Here is a 22,880-nt window from a genome sequence, read left to right on the forward strand (position 1 = left end):
GTTAGACCCTTGTGTCTCTGATCCTATTGCAGTGATTTTAAAATCTGTTCCTTAGCATCCAGTATAAAATCAAAGTGATCTTAAGGTGGCATTATTTAGATCTGATGTTTAATAGTACCTTTCCGTTTTCTATTTTATCTTTTTACAATATATTAGAATTCTTCCTAAAAATTATAGGGGCAGATTTAATCCCCACTTTGCTCGCTGTGTGCCATTCAGGCACCACACAAAGAGTTGAGACGCCATAACTCATTTGGCGGAGGGGGTTCCCTCAGTGCTGAGCAATCCCCAGCTGGCCCTTCCTGCTGGGCCTCCCTCCAAGTAGAAGTGTGTTGGGGGTAGGAAGGAGTGGCTAGAGTGTAATGTACTCCTGCAGTCCCCAGCTGGTGGTTGGGCCCTAAGTGAGTATTGCCAGATTGCCTTCAGGACACATTGGAAAACCTATGTATTTTATCCAGGCTTTTTTTTCCTGAGGGGATGGATTTTACTAAAGTGGGAGGGTGGGGGGAAGAAGGGCACCTGCTTTCTCTTGGCTGTGGAGCATTATAATGTTAACACTGGGTCAGTTTGAATTATTTTGCAAAAAGTTGTTACAGAATTAACTGTTGCTATGGAACTTAAAGATTTGCACCTTAAATAAAACAAAATAAATACATTAAACATAAGCCATTCTTTGGGTCATCGTTGTCCTTTTCCATTGCACAACTGTCTAGGTGCAGAATGGTGGAATTGGAAGCAGAGGGAATGTGAGGAGAGCAAAGGGATGTGGGGTTATGTTGGCCTGAGTCCTTCAGTAACCTGTGCTAAAGTGGGAGTTGGAGCACATCCAAATACTTCATGGGTTTTAACAGGTTCTCCAAATATCAAAACCAAAAAGATATCACGGGTATGCTGGGCTTTAGGGGAGTGGGGAGGATTGAAATGATCCCACAGAAGTAACATTTTGCTTGTGGTGGCAGAAAATTAGCTTGGCTTTATATAGAAAATGTGATCTAAATAAGACACAGTAGGCCAATTGACTCCTGCAATATGTGGAGCCAACTCCTTTGATCTCAGGGCAACCTGTGGTACAGAATACCACTGTGCGTACACCCAAGAGCAGAATTTGGTTTGGCGTTTTTCCCTGCTACTGTGCTCTTAAGTACTCTGAGACCCTATTTGTATTCTGCAAGATCTCAGCAACAGGATTTCAACTTGCAGCCGCTGCACGTACTCTCAGTAAATGCACAATACCATACGCTGTCTGTGTGCTTTTTCACAGGTTGACTTCCCACTGTTAATACAAAATATTTCACTTTGGCTTTTTTTGCTGTTATTTTTTCCCAAGGAGTCGATCAAAAAGCACTTTGTGGGAGCTAAAAAACATTGTTAAAAAACAAACCTCTTTATGAAAGTGGTGGTGAAGCTTTCTTTCCAGTGAGCTACTTATTTTAGCAGCAGGACAATAAGGCTAGAGAGAGAACAAGGAGACTGAAAGCCAGGAATTTTTTTTCTTCCTTGCTCCTACTTAGTGTTTTTGTTTTACTTCCTGAACTGCAGCAGCTGAAATAATTTTTATTGTTTTATTCCCGTTCAGTATAGACATAGAAACATGTTTTCATTGGCTTTGCTGTAAAAAGTCCACCTGATGGGGGAATGGGAGGCATGTTTGAGTTTGTGTGAATCAGTTTCAAGTTTATTTTTTTCCTGTGTGCGACAATTGAAACAAAAAATGCTCCCATGACACAAATATGAACTACATTCATTTTGAAAGCAATTTCAGACACAGAGGAGAATTGTAGGTATTTTGAAGCTACTTTAGAACGGTACTCTTGCTTTAACTGGGTTTTCAAGTGTTCTCTTAACAGTGCTGTCTCCGTCCAACTGAAATGGTCAAGGAATCGCATTATCGTATATGGGATCTAAATAAAATAAATTGCCTGATTGTAACCAATACTTTGGTTTTTACACTGTCCCGACTCAGTGCATAGAACTCTCATTGACACCAATGGCAGTACTGTACAAAGACTGAGGGCAAATTATGACCCTTAATCTTCTCTGTATTGATTGAAATCAGATACTTTAAATCAGTCTGAATTCTTGGCTTTATTTCTGATACTCTAACCTAATAGGAACATACCAACATGTGAACGATTCAGTAACAAATTAGGTCCCAATCCTGCCATCAGACCTGCTCAGACACAGCACCCAGTTAACTTCAGGGCCACTGCAAGGTTCTGCCTGTGTGGATCAGATGGTAGGAGCAGGGCCCTAATGGGCTTCATTGAATGGTGTGCTTTCCTGAACATGATTTCATATTTCTTGCTGCATTGTAGAAAGTTCAGGGTTTTAACGAATCTTTACTTGTGGTTGGTGATGGAATTTGTACTATTTTTTTACATTTGATCTGTGCTACTGCATTGTATGCAGATGTCACAATTCATTGATGTATGCAGTGGAAAAAAGCTTTGAAAGGCTCCTTCAGAGTTGAAGAACTTTAAACACCCAAGTTATTTGACCTCTGTGCATTCTTGCTCTTTCCTATCAAGTTTATTTTAAAAGCTTTCACTCTCTAATGTTGGTTCTTGAATTGTAAATGAATAATTCTCATGGTGTTAAGTATGATTAATCTTTTATACACTTGAAATAAGGTAAATAAAAATCTCTTCTCCAAAATAACATGGAAATAAACGAGACTATTATATTTTGTATTACCAACCTCCATTAATATTAATACAACCAGAATTACATTCCTTAGCCTAACACCCTGGGCACCCACTCGTATCCCCATAGGCATCGTTTTTTAAAAGACCATTATACCAGTATCAGTCTTCAAAATATATTTCTTGCTAGATTAGTTCTCTTGCTCTTTAGGAAGCTTTCACCAACAAAAATACCTCTCCTCCTCCTGCAATTATGCTCACCCTGCACCAGTGGTTCCCCCAGCTTCTTCTTGTAGTGGTACTCAGAATACTTTGCTTGGATGCCCATGGTCACAGACATCAAATTAAAGGTCCAGAGGCTGCTACAAGTTGTACATCCCTGAGACTGGCCCTTTCTCATACAGAAAATTCCCTTAATTGATTTGTTTTTCTGTCGTACTTATCAGACTGTCATCTGAGACACCTCCATAAATGTTTTTGCATTTACCCTCATACACTCCTGTGAAAGAGGATTATCCCTATTTTACAGATGGGGAAACGAGGCTCAGACAGATGAAGTGATTTGCCCACAGTCACCCAACTGAGCCTTTCTGCACCACTAGGGGGGCCCTGCTTCCCAGTGGGGATTCAGCCCTGGGTTAGGACAGTCAAGCATTCATGTATCACTACTCATTCCTCTCACGGGTTCTCCTGCCTGGGGAGTAGCTTTAAGTTATTGTTGGGACACAGTAGGAGCTTCACCAGCAGAGACTTCTCAGGAGTTGTGCTGAATCAGTACATCCACCAGCCATGCCCCTTTATATGTAGCAAATATTGCCAAATCTTAGGCCTCCACTGGTTAACTATAGACAGCCATTTTGTGGCAAGCAGGCACAGGTACCTGACACCACCACAGTCCTCTTCTGCATGGACTTCCCATTGCAGGAGCCTTATACATTGGGTTATGCTAGCAGAAGCCAGGGTGATCCAGGGCTGAAATTAGCCCAATATTTCTTTAAGGTAAAAAAATGCAAATATGTTCTTTTTTTTAAATGCAAGCATTTATGTCAATTATTATGTAAGGACCATTTACCAAAATTCCCAGCCACAGACTTTATTTCTGAAGTTGATTTGTCCATCTGTTTGGTAGCTCTATCTTGTTGTGATGTCATCGGATGGCTGAAAATTTTGTTGCAAAAGCAATACCAAAATCCTAGTCTAAACTGGCTATTTCCATTTCCCGAATTCTCTTTTGAGCTTTGAGTCATATTGCACTTTCTAGGACAACATTCACACTAGCTTTAAATTTTTCTGAACTGGCTCATTCCATTGTCTCCTTAAATACCTTCCTAGGGATTGAAAACACTGCACCATTTAAGTTATGTCTATATGTGTCAAAATCAGATCTTACTGTATCCATGCACATGTACATTCCTTTGTCAGTTTAACTTAAAGAGAACACATTCTGCAAATTCCTATTGCATATATCTTTCTTTTTTTATGAGCATTCCAAAGTGGATAAGTAAACTACCAGACTATTCTGTAATCATCTTTGATGTTGCAATAGATGTTGTGTGTTGTAAAGTTTTATCCTTTAACTAGCAACATTACAAATCAAAGAGGCAAGCTTCGGGAGGGAGGGGGGAGGAACAGAAACACAGCGTGCTCAGGGGAGGAGGCGGGGAAGAGGCGGGACTGGGGCGGGGATTTGAGGTAGGAGTCCAGTAGGGGCAGGGAGGAGGCGGAGTTGGGGCAGGGACTTTGGGGAAGGGGTTGGAATGGGGGAGGGGCGGGAAGGGGCGAGGCAAGAGTATGGACTGCTTTAGATAAGCTGAAGTTGGCATTTGCTGCATATTAAAGCCCTTTTTCCTGGTCCAGAATGATGGAATGTTATTGACAGACTGGTGGCCAAACTAAACTGCTGCTGAGTCACTGCATTATAGGCACATCCTGCCTATGAAGAAAACATATCTATTAAAAGCATGTGCACATCTACTCAAAATTGGCCACATGTTTTTGGATATGATTGAAGTTCCAACCTGAAGAAGAGCTCTGTGTAAGCTCGAAAGCTTGTCTCTTTCATGAACAGAAGTTGGTCCTCACCCACCTTGTCTCTCTGAAGTTCCAATGTGCATGTTCATAAAGAGGATTTGGGCCCATAAAACTTCAACCAATGTGTACCATTAGACTTGTTCAAAGTCAGGGATGCAAAAAGTCTGCATTCCCTTCTGCTCATACACTTCTGCACATTTGGACCTAGTTGTTCTGTTTATCGAATGGGAAAGAGAAATGTTCCATATGCCCCTAGCTAATGACAAGCTACTGCTAATGTTACAGTAATGCCATCACTTCATTTTGATATAATGATCAAGGATAAATTATTCAGTACAGTTCACTTATGTAGCATGTTACATCTTTGAAGCCTGTTACAGATATTGGGCTTGATTCACCCAGCATGAGTGCACCCCAACGCAACCCAGGGCAGAGGTACAACGCTGGTGGATAGTCCAAAAAGCACTTGCAACCTCCACTGTACTGGGAGCTGGGCATTGCTGTCTGGAGAAAGTTCATGGCTGGGGGTACACATTCGCACATCCCCAGGGCAGCCTCTATTGCTGCTCCCAGTGAGCCCCAACCACAAGTTGCAAATTCCTTCCCTGACCCAAAGCTCCTGGGGACAGCATCAGGGCAACCACTGATCAGCTTATTTCGAGGATGAAATTTGCATCAGCAGTCATGGGTGACACCCTTTAGTTTATCCTGTGTGTGGTAGATAAGTATTATTATTTATTTTTTATTCTCAATTTTGCAGATGCAGATGGGTTAAGTGACTAGACCAGAGCTGCAGAGAGAGTCTGTATCCAAAGTGGGATTAGAATCTAGGTCCTGTACTGAGACCCGTAGGGACAACACCTCCCTCTCTCGGTGTCACTCTATACACTGGGTAAATGTATTGGCCGAGTGTATACTGAATGTGAGCTTTCATGCCTGTGTTAGTTGCTTTAAAATGAATGGGGGATTTATTGAAAGTGAACTTTTAATAATTATGGGGTTTAATAAAAGTGAGGGTTTAGTAATTCATTTTCAGTTATTGATACTGATGTTCAATGCTGTTTTGCTCTTTGTAGCTTGGTCTGCTTTTTTAATCATGTCTGTTGTTTTGTCAAATGGGAATTTGTGAAAGCAGGAAATAAGATTTTATGGGTAAATTAATGCTGGGTGCAAGCAAATGCAACAAACAGAGCATATCAGAAAGAGCCCCCATTGGCTACTGCTCAGGTGAGGCATCAAAACAGGTACTTCTGGTAGGTACAGACAAAAGCTCTGAGCAAATACAATTGTAGCCTTGAGAGGAGGGTTTGCACGCAGTCAAAACCCCGCCCACAAGCTACTGGTCATACTAACGTTCATTTCTCTGTGATGAGACATTGTGATGTTGTCAGACTCCCACTAAGAGTGCCAGTAAAAATCAGTAGAGTTCTTGGGAAATCTTCTGGTTTTAATTATCATCTCTGTCTTATTAAATGGCTTACCTTGGACATGGGTTGTCCCTGAGTAAGAAAGGGCAGTGTAAAATGATGTGTAATATGAGATTAGCTGGTGGTTGGCATTGCCTGGAGCCTCAGGGAGGAGGGTCTGTAAAGGGTTCCTGCTCCCTCTCCCCAAAAAGCCTGGCACAGTTGTGGCCTTTGCTTTCTCTTTCCTGAACAGAAGGAAAGCGCAAGGCTGTTGGTCCTGCTGGTCTAGGGCCCATTGCCCTCTCCTTGCCATGTACCAACCAGCTAAGCTGGCTCCCCTTGGAGGGGAACTGACTGCATCCGTTCAAAGGGAGGCACAGTGGCTGTTAGGGGAGGCGTATGCTGCCTGAAGCAGAGGGTCTCCTGCTGGGACAGTGCACCTTCACACCTACCCCCGCCAAAGGCTGTGGCTTGAATTGACAATGATTGGGCAGCTGGCATGCAGTGAACACTGCTTTATATGCTGGCCATTATCTTTTCACTGTTTCCTTGTACTCCCCCATCTGTTTGTTGTATCCATCTGTTGTCTCTTGTATTATACTTAGGTTGTAAGCTTCTCGGGGCACAGACGGTCTTTTGTACAGTGCCTAGTGCTGTGGGGTCCCAGTCGATGATTGGGGAGGTCTCTGTGTTCCTGCAATACAAATAATAAATAACTGATAAAATCCAGTGTTGTTTGCAGTGTTGGAGAAGAACTCTGTGGAGCCCAAAAGCTTGTCTCTTTCACCAGCAGAAGGTGGTCCAATAATAGATATTACTTCACCCATTTTGTCTCTGTAATGATAAAATCCACACTTGAACCCTTTTCGCTCAGATGTGTATTGTATGGGGGGCTGAACTTGCATTTGCGGAAATGAGATTCAGTGGGCATTTGAAAAAAAGACGTTGCTTCATTGGTGTTCCTACCATTGTTAACCTTGCTGCTTCCCCTGAGAGCTGCAGTGAATCAATGCCCTAGACCAGGGGAAGCAAACAATAATTGTGTGAGGGTTTGGGTGGATGTGGAAGGATAAGATATTCCCAAACAAAATAGGATGGGGTGGGGGAGAAGGGACTTTCTAAACTTCCTCTGGAGCAATGTCGTATCTTATTTCTTTGCTGTCATATTTATTTTGTTTTGGCTCAGCTGCGATCCCACAGAAGAGAGCTTGATCGGTAAATACTGTAAAGTAATCCCCTGTTATTCTAAAGTTGTGGGGGCCGATGTTTGTTTGTTTTTTATGTTAATTAAAACACAGAGATTCAATTGCCTAAACATTTACTGCATGTTAATTTCCCATTTCAAGGGAATTCATCTGGTCTAGTACAGAATTCTGATTGTACAGAAATGTAATAATTTTATATTACTCAGAACATTGAGTTCAAATAAATTGTTGAACATAAATTATTTCTGGCACCCAGGGCATAGTTTGTGAACTGATAGGACAGTATCTCTTGTAAATTTTCCATTCTGATGATAACAGTACAGTACAAAGTTTCTTGCTGTGCTGTCAAGCTAGAACCAAGTGTTGTCACTGGCTGACCTCTGTTTATAAGTACGTGGGAACATTATTGAAACACTTCACATAGTAGAGAAGAGCTATTTCTCTGCTAGTGAATATCTTTACTTTGGCAAAGATCTCATTCAGTTAGCTCTTTTGAATGAAGCATAGGATTTCCCTTCCACCCACAAACTCTCTGAAAGTACAATTGAAGAACCAGCTCCTTTGCCACTTAGTCATGCAAGTAGATCTTACTGACATGAGTGGTCCTGTTGGAATCAGTGATCTACTCTAGTGAATAAAGGTTGCAGAATCAGGTCCTAAAATAAGGACAGAGATTGAGTGCACTTCTTCTCTCCCTACCCCCGGCCCCACCGTGTTATATAAAATTGCTGAAATGCCGTACATTATGTGCCATTATGGTGGCATGGCCAAATAATAATCCTACAGTCTTCTGTTTGGTCAAGAGTGATTTTGGAATTCCCCCTATCAAGGCACTGAGAGTCAACTAGCCTAGATTAGGGCTTCTAGGTGCTAAAGCAGGGGTGGGCAAACTTTTTGGCCTGAGGGTCACATTGGAGTTGCAAAACTGGATGGAGGGCCGGGTAGGGAAGGCTGTGCCTCCCCAAACAGCCTGGCCCCCACTCCCATCCGCCCCTGCCCACTTCCCGCCCCCTGACTGCCCCCCTCAGAACCCCTGACCCATCCAACCCCCCCCCCCGCTCCTTGTCCCCTGACCACCCGCTCCCGGGACCCCCCACCCCTAACCGCCCCCTGAGACCCCACCCCCCATCCAATCCCCCCTGTTCCCTGTCCCCTGATCGCCCCCCTCCAGAACCTCCGCCCCATTCAACCGCCCCGTGCTCCCTGTCCCCTGACTGCCCCCTGCCCCTTATACAACCCCTTGGCCCCAGCCCACTTACCATTTACCATGTCTGGCTGCTGCGTTGGCCGGAGCCAGACACGCTGCCGCTCTGCAGGGGAGGGGGGACAGCTGGGGAGGGGCCGGGGGCTAGCTTTCCAGGCCGGGAGCTCAGGGGCCGGGCTGGATGTGGCCCGCGGGCCATAGTTTGTCCACCCTGTGCTAAAGTAATATAAATAATAATAGAAGTAGGAAATAACAAATAACATAAGGGTGGGTGTTCCACACAGGAGCACTGTAGCACAGGGCTATAAGTGCATGTTGATTAATGGATGGGGGGCAATGATTGCCCCATAGAAGGTGCAAGATTGGTAGCTTCAATGAATAGCAGCCCTATGGTGATGAGTTGGTAGAAGCCGGAATGCTTCACTTAATGTTCTCTGAGCTTCCTTTGATGACTACTCTTGAGAAGGAAGGCAGGTAAAGGGAACAACTGTCCTGATTCCCCCTCTCCTTCCGAGGCACGGGGAACATAAAAAACAAATGTGTTGGACAGTGTTTCTGGAGCAGACAGCAGAAGAAATGAAGTTTATGTATAGTATGTGTGCACACTGGTGCTAATGGGATTAATTCTCCAAGGTAGGTATGCAGCCTGGATGTGTATATTTTTATTTTTTTTAAGCACAGGTTTTTGTGAGTTATTAATTACTGCCTTCTTGGCAAGCAAACGAGCATTAGTGTCAGGCTTATGTTAACCAGATGAATAACTTATATACAGTACATTAAATTAACTGTGTGAACCAATTTTGAAATGTTGGTTTATGCACTTTTTTCTCCTTTACATAGCCTCTGTGATTGTCCCATGGGAAGTTGCTTACCCTTCCATCCAAGCCACAAACCCTTTCCAAGAAGTGACTTGGTGGAAGAGAAACAAACAGGAGAGAGATTAGTGGTTCCACCTTCTTCATTATCTTCCCTAAGTGGTTCTGTTTTAGCCTCTTACCCTTCTTCCCCTAGTAACACCAGGACCTTTCAGGATCTGGTGGGCAGAATGGTTGGATCTTTGAACACACCATTAGCATAAATTATTCAACATGCTGGAGTTAAGGGATAGGGAGAAGATTGTGATACCTGAAAATGGAAGGCTTCTAGATCCAGTTCAGGAGCTGTGGAACCACCTGGAATCTGTTCCATCTGTGTCTAGAAAGCTAGAATCTCTGTAAGATGGCCTGGCCTAGCAGAGAAGAGCACTAACCTGGAAGTCAGACAGGAGTTCTCTTCTAGTTCTGTCATTGACCTGCTGGGTCCAGGCTGATACAGGGAATGTATTTATAATTCCCTGTGCTAGCTTGAATGACTAAACCAGTATCACTGACTTTACATTCTTTTAAAACACACTAATTTATTGTGAAACACATTTCCTTTTTATTTGCCCTTCTGCAAACCTCATGTGCCCTCTAATCTAATGTATGGTAGTGCAGTTAAGTACAATGTAGTAATTTTACACAGTTCCTTGTATGCAAAAGCACTTTTAATGCAGTATATAAATGCAAAGTATCTGTAACTTACACAGACTGCAGGAAAAACTTCATGAAAGAGCTTTAACCTTTGTCAGCTATTTTGATTTATTATACAGGTGTTAATTCCAGATTCATGGTGTACAAAAATTTAAAATGCATATTCCAGGGTATTACATTATTATTGATGTCATCTTTGGTGGAATAATTAAACCAGTCTCAGATAGCTGTCCAGGTAGAACTTAACATTCCATAACACTCCCTAGTTATGATAAACTGTAATTTCCAAAAGTCTGTGACCTAGTGCTGAGCATATACCGGCTCCCTCATTAGCTTACAGAATCACTTGTACACCAGCAGCATCTGGCTCATTGGAAAGCACTTTGGGTTACTTTAGGGAGATGAAAGACTGTATAAAACAAATTCTATTCTAATTCTAAAAACAACTTGATACATAACAGGAAGCCAATAGTAAAACCCCCAGGGCAAAAGTAATATACGAAGCCTGCTTTGTGCAAGTTAAAATTGGAGCACAAGCATCCTGCTCAAGTTAAAACCCTAGTCAGAGGCTTCATTTTATATTTCAGTCTAGGCCACAAACACAAGGCTAATCTAATATAGAGGTTATAAGAAGCTCTGTACAAGCTCTGAAAGCATTAGTTTGAAAACCTTACTTGCATCCATGATATAGCCTTTCTTGACCAGATCAGAGCTTGTTGTTTCCCATTACTTGGCTAGAGTATGAGGGTGAAGTTAGGTAACTGCTTTGGCAACACTTAGCCCTCAGCACTCCACAATCCACCTCAGCACATAGTGGGATTGTACAGGTATCACTCAGCACTACCAGTTGCTATTCCTGCCACAACCTCCTTGGACCACTACTGACTGGGTTCATAGTATGGGCTTAATATGGGCCAGGTCCAGTAATATAAAATGGGTGGATTGTGGGGGAGAAGGGAGCACGGCATTAATGCTGTTTTCCTTTCTGATTTCTAGGTAAAAGTTTGTATCCAATCAGGCAGGCCCACCACAAGCTATTTTTATTTCTGGTTTCCCCCCCCCCCCCCCCAGCAAGTGAATTTTAATAGTGGTTTTCCTGGAACAGCCTGGAAACCTAACGTGGGCTATTTAGACACACACCAAGTACAGCACGAACAACATTGTTCTGCCTACTCCCCTCAAATATCCCTCAATACACTTTGGAGGGGTCATCACAAGGAATGAGGGGCCATCTTGGTCTGCATGTCTGTTCATTTACTACTGAGGCCATCAACAAAGATGGTGCTTATCCACTAGGCCCTGAGACCTTTCAATAATTTCAGTAAAGCTGCTTTCAAATGGTGATAATCATAGTAGTAATAATTTATGAATAACACCCTGCACTAATATATGGTAATATATGGTAATACTTTTCACCTCAGACTTCCAAAGGCTTCACAAGCTATAGAATCCTTTATTTTAAACAGAAATGCAGCCAATTGTTGGAAGGAAAGTGGCAGCTGTTTAACAGCACACATTGGAAAAAAGAGTAAACAGTTAGGTGGCAAAATTTGCAGATGATACAAAACTTCTCAAAATAGTTAAGTCCCAAGCAGACTGCGAAGAGCTACAAGAGGATCTCACAAAACTGGGTGACTGGGCAACAAAATGGTAGATGAAATTCAGTGTTGATAAATGCAAAGTGATGCACATTGGAAAACATAATCCCAACTATACATATAAAATGATGGGGTCTAAATTAGCTGTTACCACTCAAGAAAGAGATCTTGGAGTCATTGTGGATAGTTCTCTGAAAAGATCCACTCAGTGTGCAGCGGCAGCTCAAAAAGTGAACAGAATGTTAGGAATCATTAAGAAAGGGATAGTAAGACAGAAAATATCATATTGCCTCTATATAAATCCATGGTACGTCCACATCTTGAATACTACGTTCAGATGTGGTCACCCATCTCAAAAAAGATATGTCGGAATTGGAAAAGGTACAGAAAAGAGCAACAAAAATGATTAGGGGTATGGAACAGCTTCCATATCAGGAGATATTAATAAGACTGGGACTTTTCAGCTTGACTGGTGTGGAGAAAGTAAATAAGGAAGTGTTATTTACTCCTTCTCATAACACAAGAACTAGGGGTCACCAAATGAAATTAATAGGCAGCAGGTTTAAAACAAACAAATGGAAGTATTTTTTCACACAATACATAGTCAATCTGTGGAACTCCTTGCCAGAGGATGTTTTGAAAGCCAAGACTATAACAGGCTTCAAAAAAGAACTAGATAAGTTCATGGAGGATAGGTCCATCAATGGCTATTAGCCAGGATGGGCAGGGATGGTGTCCCTAGACTCTGTTTGCCAGAAGCTGGGAATGAGCAACAGGGAATGGATCACTTGATGATTACGTGTTCTGTTCATTCCCTTTGGGGCACCTGGCATTGGCCAATGTCGGAAGACAGGATACTGGGCTAGATGGACCTTTAGTCTGATCCAGTATAGCGGGTCTTATGTTCTCATACAACAGTTTAGGACAGTAAGTGAAGAAGAATACTCTTATCTTTTCAAATGTCAGCTACAGCTGACCTGTTTGGGTTTCATATTTGGAAAGTATCTTGCTACCAACTGGGTCATCCAGTCCCCAAAACGTTTGTAAAATATTAGATAAAAATGCAATTGGGCAGTATTTTTATTTAGGATCTTATATGTCCTCCATCTTGATAGTGTCTAACCATCTCAGAAGTATAATGATATCTCCTTGCATTAGCCCTGTATTGTGAGGAAGGATTATTATCCCCATTTTACAGATGGGGATCTGTGGCACAGAGAGAGTAAGTGACTCTCCCAAAGTCACAGACTCAGATCACCCAACTTTCAGGCCATTGTCTAACCACAAGACCATCCTTCCTCTAGAAAGCAAAGGACTAAAGCCTATTAGAAACTGATCACCAGGAAGAGAGCAATGAAACTGAGTATTATGTGCATAAAAATGGTAGTTCCAACCAACCTGAAGGAAATTAAAGCAGCTGGATTATCAGAAATATTTTTGTTACATTTATTGCCTCTTGTTTGTATAGATTTCCATTTGTACATTATAGCTACTGATAACACCTCTGATTCAAACACTGAGAGTGAGAATAGATTTTATAAAATGCACACTGAAAATACCCCAGACTTACATTTCTTGAAATGTTTAAATTTTTTTGTGAGCTCTCACCATCTCCCGTCATTTCTGGGCGTTCATCCCAAGGAACATGAGACTACAGTGGAAGTCATTTCTTCTAGTCATTCACAGAAGCAATTTTTTAAATACCGTGGAAAAATTATTCTTGTCTTAATTTTTTATTTAAAAAAGCCATAATTGGCCTTAAAATCGACACTGAAAAATAGGAAATGATAATCACTATAAACATAACCGCCTTTTTACATATTACAGTCTCTTGTTAAAGGATTATGTTTGAGTAAACTTGAAAGGGAATAAAATGAATTTGAGGTTTTATTTCTCTGTATTTCTCCATATCTCTTGTCTTGCATATACTTATTCATTTTGCAGATGACCCTTTCCAAGATTGGGGTTGGGGGAGATGTTTGAATCTAGGATTCTGGTTCATTTCCATCTCTGGTTCTTTAAGGCTCTCGTTTAGTTTTGTGTACTAAGTCCAGTGTATCTGTGCAATTTCAATCAGAAGCAGGAAATGTTTATTCAAGTTCTAATGGGTGGGACAGTTGCTGCAGTTTTAGGTAATTTTAAACAAACTGTTTGAGCATCCTGTTTAAATAGAGTTAAGTAATCACAGTTTTGTGCTAGTTAGGAAAGAGTTTAATACACTGAATAAAATATCATCTTACACAGCATACCAAAGACATGATGTATTTATCTGGCTTCTTGTGTATTTTGACTTTTGTATTGATAACAAGCTTAGTATTGTTATATCACAAAAACACTCTGTCATTTAACAGAAGATATAACTCATGTATGAGCTATTTTTGTGTGTTAAATTTACTCTTAATCAGCACACATTCCTAATTTTTCTAGCGTGATTTTGAAATATTTTTCAGTAGTGTCTGGAAAAATCTGATTCAGATGTAACTTTCTGATACTGTTTCTTAGAAAAGTCTACTGAGACCGTGAACTTAGTTTAAGGACTTAGTGAGAATCAGGAAGAATTTATTCACACCCTTTTGTATGAGAAACATAAAAGAAGGAAAAAATGGTACTTGGAGAATGCTGATAAGTCTTATCAACTGAGAATTCTATTTGAGAAGTATATGTTTGATGCCTTTCCTGATTTCTGTGCTTTGAACAGTTGCAGGATAGATCCTAGAGTCTAGGGCTTTTAGTGAAAAGATTGCTTGCCTGGCATATAGCACGGATACATGTCTTGGATATGAAACTGGAAAACAGATTGGATAATTTATTTTTGCTTTGTGATATTTCAGTTAATTTGGCTGTGTTCAACTCCATGTGGGGTTACACAGCTCCTAAGGTTCACTTGGGGAAAGGTTTGTACTCTTGAGCTTGCCAGCAATAATTGTACTTATCTTTGTGATCTACAAATACATTTTCATTACAGTGTGATCTCATAAAATGTTAAGTAAAAAACAAACAAAGCGTAGGGTGAATTAAGGGCTGATATAATGATAATAAATTCTTAAAAGTGGTAGGCAGTGATCATTTCTCAGTTGTAAACAGTACATCAAAAGCTGTTATTCCCAGTCTCAACTTTTGTTTGGGATTTACATGGAAGTCTGATCCCCAACGATGGTATCTTTCCACATTTAAACAACTAATAGGTTATAGAGAATCACGTATCAACACAAAACTAATTGGCAAGAATATCTAGGAGGAGGTTCTTGGTCATCAATCACACCTCTTCAAAGATGACCTAGGATGGCCCAGTTATGTCGTCAAAGATTATTGCTACAGCTCTACCCTGATATAACGCTGTCCTCGGGAGCCAAATTTTTTTTACCGCGTTATAGGTGATCTGCCGGAGTGCGCAGCCCTGCCCCCAGGGATCACTGCTTTACCACGTTATATCCAAATTCGTGTTATATCGGGTTGTGTTATATCGGGGTAGAGGTGTATTTATTTCTGGAGGTGACCACAGTTTTCGCAACAGAAAAGAAGGCATGGTCTACGCCTCAAAGAACTTAGTCTAAAGAGAGACAGACAGAGAGGGCAGAAAGAACGAGAGTAGCATATATACTGCTAGGCTAACAAAAATGTCAAAAACTGATGTGGGGGTATATATCTGTAGAGAGGAGGCGGTGATAGGAATCAAGACAGGAGATAATGAGGGCTTGGATGCAAGCTTTTGCTGTGGAGATAGAAAATAAAGGATGGATCTTAGAAATATTGAGGAGGGTGAAGAGGCAGGATTTGGGCACAGCTTAAATGAGTGGGATAAGAGAGGCTGAATCAAATATAGCCTCAGTTGACAGGCTTTAGTGGATGAGAGGAAGATTGTGGTGCTTAGGGTGACAAAGAAAGAGGATAATTGAGAGGGAAGTTAAGGAGTTTGGTTTTGCCCATGTTAAGCTTAAGGTGACAGTGAGACAACCAGGAGGCTATATCGGTGAGGTAGACCAAGATGAGGGGTTGGGACAAGTCAGGACAGGCAGATTTGCAAGTTATCACAAGAGATATAGTTGAAACCAAAGACAGGAAAGGTTATAGTACCATGGAAATTCAGATTAAAGTTGAAAGCTTTTGTTATTGTCTTCCAGACTGTTTAACCCAAATCCTCTTTGCCCTGAAACACTGTTACCCGCAGTCTCTGTTTTAGATTGTTTTCATTTATTATTTTAAGTGTTTTCATTCCACCATAACTTCTTAGAATTCAAGGGAGAGAAGGTTAGACTAAGGGAGAAACAAAAACCCTTTAAAAAATCTTTACTTCAGAAAACATATTTGCTTATTTTATAGTCCTTTGCTTTTTTGGGTTTTGCATAACAGATGCCAAGAGGGGATTAATCTATAATGGCTTGTTTGTGATCTTTCCTTTTATTTTAGTTTATGTAATTAAGGAGTTCCCAGGACTGCTTCACATTTTTTTTGTTCATCAGAACATACTTCTCAAATGTTATGGATATGGAATCCAAAAAATAATCCAAACCAGTTTTGGAACAAAATTGACTAATAAGACCATATCTAATACTTAGCTGTTCTAGGTACTTGGTTGTCAATACTGTACAATACTGTGTTCTGTCCACTTTGTACCCTCCTCATTTTAATTAATCTAATGAATGACACATCTAATGAATGACATGTTCTCAGGTGTGCCTCAGTTTCTGTACAGGGAAGTGTACGATGAGGGCGAAATCCTGGTTGTATTTAAGTCCATCGGAATTTTGCCATTATCTTCAATAGGCCCAGAATCTCATCCTGTGTGTGTGTGTAATGGGAGAAAAATAGGAGATAACAAAAGAATACTTATGTTCTTAGCATTAGGATCCCAAATTGTGGGTGCAAAAGGTTTTAATGGAAGTATATAGCAATACATTTTTTTCTCAGATGGTACTGTAGTGATGGGAACCAGAAAAATACCTAGGTAAATAGATTTCTCAAACAGAGTTTGATACAGATGCCAACACATGTGCTCCTATTTTAGTCTCTATCTATGCCCGTTCCAGATTGAGCAGGTCCTTTCTCTAGAGCATAGGAAAGGAAAAGCCACACAATGGGTTTAGAAAAGCAGGGTGTCATAAAAATACAAGAATCCTCTTTTCTCCAGGAAGATGCTCTCTGTGCCAGTGCTGCAGTATTGACACAATGCGTCTTATTACAATTGATTATACAAATTGACATTATTCTAAAATAAAAAATCCTCACCTGAATTTTTGATATAAGGAAAATATGATTTTCAAAGACACTTCTGGCTGCCAATTCCAATAAAACTGGCTGTAATACACAGCTGGGAAAACTAGGAAGGCTGTTTGAAATGTAAATGTATGTAGTAGGAGAGTGTAACCTACAGGAGCGTTTTGTAAGCATTTAATGCCATGTCAAACAAATATCACTGTAGGATAAATTTAAACCAGCAAATCCAAGACCCAATCTGTACACTTGCCTGGAGAGATGAGCAATCTGTTTGTAGGGCATAACATTGGTCAATACACGTGGTGTCTGATACCCTTTCACATAAACGAAAAAGTACATTTGAGTGTGTATAATATAATCCAGGTGAGGTTGCCTTCCATTTGAAAATATGAAGGGAGATGTGTGACTTAGTACCTTGCCATTGCTGAGGCCAGAGTTGTTGCTGAATCCCCTGTGTTCAACTGAGCACAAGACATCTGGCTCCACAATCCAGATTAAATTCCAGATTGGTCAAATCAGGAAAACCCTGTAAAGGATCCTAAACCAAAACCACAGAAATCACATTTTGACCTCAACAGTATGTGATGCTTAGAATTGCCACAGATAGGTGTTTGAGGACTCCAAGTAGAATATGGGCTCTATTTGGACCAAACATGGAAGTACTATGACTGCACCTACAGAAGTAATTAATTGGGATAGTGATGTTGAAGTGATTCCCTGTGCACCCTACTGGAATTACAGAGTTCATCTCTGTGTAGATCAAAGTGCATGGATTTGAATCTGTACGACCTATTGATTAGGCAAAGAAATCCAAACACTGGACTGAAAGTAGCTTGGGAACAGTACCTATGATTAAGGATCTCATCCAAGAACTGGGAGCTCGTCTTAAGTAACATACAGAAACTATTAATAGGTCTGTGTAGCAAGGAGGGTTCTGCTGAGATTTCTGCATAAGATTTGTTGGGCATCCTTTCTGCTCAAATCAGAGTCAAGAAAGTTGAGCATTTTTGAAAATAGACTGGGATTACAAAACTTCTAGCGTGTACTTCTGTTCATATAAGGTAAGAGTATCCAAAGGTCATTAAATTTTAGCCTGCAATAAAATCAAGGTCAAGGGGGCAGTATAGGCAGCTTAGGAAATAAATATACAGTCGCCACTCTTGGGAGATAGTGTCTCCAGCAGTATCTCCCCACTGAAGAAAGAAACCATAAGCACTGTAATTACGTGTCTTCAACTGCTTCCCTTATCTTCATCCCACAAGGAAATTACTCCAGAGTTCCTTCACTCACAGTACGGAGTAGTGTGGAATAGGCGACTCGGCAGTCTCATGACACAGAAAGGCTGTTCCTGCGGGATTCTCTATAGCATAACAAGGACAATCGACAGCATTTTGTGCATTTGATGTCTCAGTCCTTTTGTTCTTATGGTACAGACACATCCAATGGGTTGCATTTTTGGGAATCAGCCAGCATGTCATAGTTAGGTAGAAATGCTGACCCCTTTCTCCCACTGCCTGATCATCTTGCTGCGCAGTCATGCCCAGATTCTACCAACTTTGCAGAACATAAAATGCTACAGTGAAAAGCCAACTGAATGACATAGACTGTGACCTCTCATCCCTATCATATTTGTAATGTTTTCCCATGTCCTCTCCAAATGGGAAGGTGTAACACACAGTAATGCTGGAAATTGGTTGTGTGCCTCTCCCATGCCAATCTTCAGAGGCATTCTGCCTGCAGAGCATACAGGCATGCACTACTCTTGGAATAAAGGTTGGGAATGTGCTGAAAACAGGTGCTTGCATCTCCTCTTTGGATGTATAGTGTATTCTTGCCCCACATCTCTGCAATCTCTCAGTCGGCAGTGTTGCTAAGTCTCGTGATTTTTATCGTGAGTCTTACAATATTTGTTGCTTTTTTTAATGCTCCAGTTTCTGGAGTCATGGGATTATGTGAGAATCTCATCTTTTTTTCTTTTCTTTCTTTCTTTCTTTCTTTTTTTTTTTTTTTTTTTTTGTCATTTTAAAGCAAGGTTCTATTCTTCATGGTTGCAGAAAAAAGTTGAAAAATGTGACCTGAGGATCAAAATAACCTCACATTTATTATTTTGTTTGGCACAAATATCATGAGGATTTAAATCTAATGATTTTTTGAGACTGTCTCCTGATTTTTGAACATTTAGGATTGGCAATATTGAGTCAGTCTGGAAGGCGGCAAGACTATAGCCTATACCATTCCCTTTGGAGCGGCTTCTATTGTTTCCCCAGTCTTTCCTCTCAGGAAAGGACTATGATGGTGGCTATCTGGTACCAGTCACTGTCAGGTCTGGTCTATGCTTAATATTTAGATTGTCTACCTGCATCACTCAGGGCTGTGAAAAATGCCATGCCCTGTGTGACATAGTTAGGTTGATGTAACCCCCAGTATAGTCATGGCTAGGTTGATGGAAGAATTTTTCCATCGACCTAGCTACTGCCTGTCAGAGAGGTGGATTAACTACAGCAATGGAAAACCCCCTCAGTTGATCTACGACGTCTCTACACTACAGTGCTACAGTGGCACAGATGCAGCACTACAGCTGTGCCACTGTAGCAGCTGTAGTGTAGATATGTCCTCAGAGACAGGATGCTGGATTGGATGGATCTCGGAAATGATCCAATGTGGCAATTCCTATGTTCTGATGTGTACAGTTGAGGTACTTGCATTTTCTTCCTCTACATCCTCCACCTGTGACCTTTACTGGGCTAAGCAAATGTTTCAAGCCCCCTTCAGGAAAGCATCCACATTCAGGACAGCACTTAAGCACATGCTTAATTTAAGTCAGTGGTGTTTAAGTGCTTTACTGAATTTCGCAAAAGGCGAAAGCGCAAGGGGGGTAGGGCTAGTGATATAGTTAGGCAAAATTCTAAGGATGGGCAAGAAACCTTTAGAGAAAATGGGACAGAGATGATAAAAATGTGTATACCATATTCTTTGCCTATGCTTGATCTGCATTGTCTGTTTGTTATAAGCTCTTTGGGTTGGGGACCTTTAAAATGCCTCATTCACATTTGGTTTCTCAGTGTTGCCAATTGCTGCTATTTTATATTGTGACTCTTACAATATTTGGTGTTTTTCTGAAAGCCCCAGCTCCCAAAGTCACATCATTGTGTGAAAATGGCAGCTGCCACTGAAAAATGAAGAGGGTTTCTATCCCTCATTGCTATGGAGAAAAGTCTGAAAAAATGAACCCTGAAGATTCAAAAACCAGAAGACAATTAAAAAGAACCCCAAATAGATTATTTTAAAAAATCTGATTATAATTAAGCCAATCTTATGATTTTTTTAGAAAGCCTGACTCGTGATTTTTGACTGCTTTCTACTGACAATACTGGTTTCCATATAAATAATTATTATTAATATGTATTGTGACATTATAATTTGGAAGAAAAGGCATTTTATAGACAGAGTAACTGATAATATGTAGGGATAGGGAGCCAGGTGCACAGGCAACCTGCAAAATTGTCCTGCCCTTCAGCAACTGACAGAATCAACATTGTCTTGTAATATTTATATTAAATGTTTTTTTAAACAGCATGTAAATATTTCTTTAAAAATACAAAGCTGATTGTACTATTTTAAAAATCCTTAATACTTTAAAATCACATTTTAATTCTCTTCCTTTTCTCTTTCGTTCGCTCTTTCTTGAATCAGTTTTCCCTGGATTTTTTTGTTTTTTGGTCGTCAGCTTTCCCCAGTTCAGAATTGTAGCGTTTGTTCTTCAGTTTCTTGACGCAAATCCTGCTGTCGCCTAATGTGTAGTTTAAAGCAGCCCTTTGTGTGGCTGAAATAAATTAGCTAAATAGCACTGTTTTAATTAATTTCAGGACCGCCTCTTTTTCGTCATGGAATATGTAAATGGTGGAGATCTAATGTTTCAAATTCAGCGCTCACGCAAATTTGACGAGCCTCGATCCCGCTTCTATGCTGCAGAGGTCACATCAGCACTCATGTTTCTTCACCAGCATGGCGTCATCTACAGGTACTTTTTTGATTAAGAATAAAGTATTCTTGAGACTTGAGGGTGAATTTGGCTGAAAACCTCTGTCTCTTAGCAACCAGATTTAGATTAGTTGTTTGTTCCTATTTGCTTACATAGAACTTTTTTTGGCAGTTTATCATTCAGAATGTTAACATTTGAATAGTCTCTGCAGCAATCGCCAGCTGTGTGTGCCAGTTTTGTATTATAGTACAAATAAAGCTTTTTGAAAAGCTTGGCACATTCTGACCTAGGGGTGAACTTTTTGCAGATCAGCGCAATCTCTTCACTTTCCTCTCTGTGCCATAGATTTCCTCTCGCTTTCGAACTCCCTGCCACTTCCTGAGTTTGTTTGTCCTAGTTGTCTCCAGTCTGATAGAATCAGGATAGTAGTTTGCAATGGCCTTTCTTCTTAACTGTTAGGGTGAAGTCTCAATCCCTAACAGGAAGTGGCTCTTTGCAGACAATTTGGATTTGCTTGTTACTGCCCAAAGTTCCCATCTGAACAAAAACTAAACTAAATCACTACCCTTCCAGTTTAAAACAAAACAAATCAATTTATGGACAATTTTGTTGTGCTGTGAAGAATGCATTTAAGAATAAATATTTATTATTAGAAATGAGGAACCACTTGAGAAATTTTCACCCTGTTATCCATATGTTTATTAAGTCCTTTATCTTGTCGTTTCACCCTTCCTCTCTTTTTAAATTATTTTTGGCAGCCTGTCACCACTTGCGATAAATCTTGCCTGCCTGTAGCAAGCAGCATAGCTGTAGGTTTTAGGATATGGGTCTTTTAAACCTTATTGAGATCTCTAAGTCTGTTGCGGGCCATGGATATATATTAGAGTTTCTGAAACTCCTACTCCCCCTCTCAGATTTTCAATCTGACTTATTTTAGGGGAGTGAAGGAGGGAACCTAGATTTTTTTATGTGGAAAAAGTCTAGCTGAGGACGAGTCTAGCTAAGGCCATTTAAAAAATGGATGGACTCATTTTTAAAGATGCTGCATTAGAGCTGCTTGGAAAATGGAGTCAGTAAGAGCTAGAGATGGCCAACCCTAGGACTGGTCAACATTTTTCTGTCAAAAAACTGTTTTTTGATAGAAAAATGGGTTTTTGACTTAATGAACATTTCCACAGAAAAGTGTCTACTTTCCATGGACAATTTCAACTTCTCATCAAAAAGTGGAAAGGTTTCATTTTTTGATGAAAAGTTAACATTTTCCATGGAAAGCAGACACTTTTCTGTAAAAATGTTCATTGAGTCAAAAAACAGTTTTTTGACAGAAAAATGTTGACCAGTCCTAGGGTTGGTCATCTCTAGCTGCAGTTGGATGTCTGGCTGATCCATAATACTGACAATCAGGTTGAAAGTCTTGCAAAAGTAAAATCAGTTCACCGGATCCAATTTGGACCCTTTCCAAACCCTCTTCTTCTGGGGTTTAAATGGTTCTAAGTGCTCACGCCCTAAATACATATCTTACCTTTGTTGCCTGTGTAAGGACTCTTCCACCCCCCTTTATTTATTTCCCAAACAACAGATCAGTAGGGTTTAGGTAACCCCTCTCTGAATGTGTCAGAATTTCATAAATTGCCTTTTGGGGGGAGGGGAGGGGGAGGAGGAGTTTGGTGTCTTAACAAGTGAAGGATTTTGAGGATTAGTTCTTCTAAATAGGCTAATGTTCATTTCCCAGCACTGGTAGCTGGAATTTACACCCTGAGTAATTAGCAGTTAATTTACTGATTTCAGTGAACCAAACAAAAAGGTCACTTCTGAGACAAATTACCCGCAGTGTGAAGAAAATCCAAACTGATAACATTACCCAACACCTTCCTTATATTGATATGTGTAATAACCTTCCCCCTCCTCCTTCTCTCTCATATGTAGAGCCATTGTGCTTTGGCTCTGAACTACACCGGATCACTGTGTACCCACTTATTCTAACGATGCCTTTTTAGCACACTCTAAATGCTGATGAGTCTCAACTTCTGACTCAGTAGCCTATACTGCCATAGCTCTGGCACACTGTAGTAAGACATGCTGTGGTA

The 22,880-nt window shown here is 40.6% G+C and overlaps 1 protein-coding gene across 1 annotated transcript in view; it reads left to right on the forward strand.

Moving 5' to 3' along the window:
* Positions 1-22,880, forward strand: part of PRKCE (protein kinase C epsilon) — a 477,162-nt gene that overhangs the window by 366,245 nt on the left and 88,037 nt on the right. The window contains exon 11 of the mRNA XM_065400343.1: positions 20,678-20,832. Coding sequence (XP_065256415.1) covers positions 20,678-20,832 — 155 coding nt within the window. The remainder of the gene's footprint in view (positions 1-20,677; positions 20,833-22,880) is intronic.

The sequence above is a fragment of the Emys orbicularis genome, chromosome 3, assembly GCF_028017835.1.
Source record: "Emys orbicularis isolate rEmyOrb1 chromosome 3, rEmyOrb1.hap1, whole genome shotgun sequence".
Taxonomy (NCBI): Eukaryota; Metazoa; Chordata; order Testudines; family Emydidae; genus Emys; species Emys orbicularis.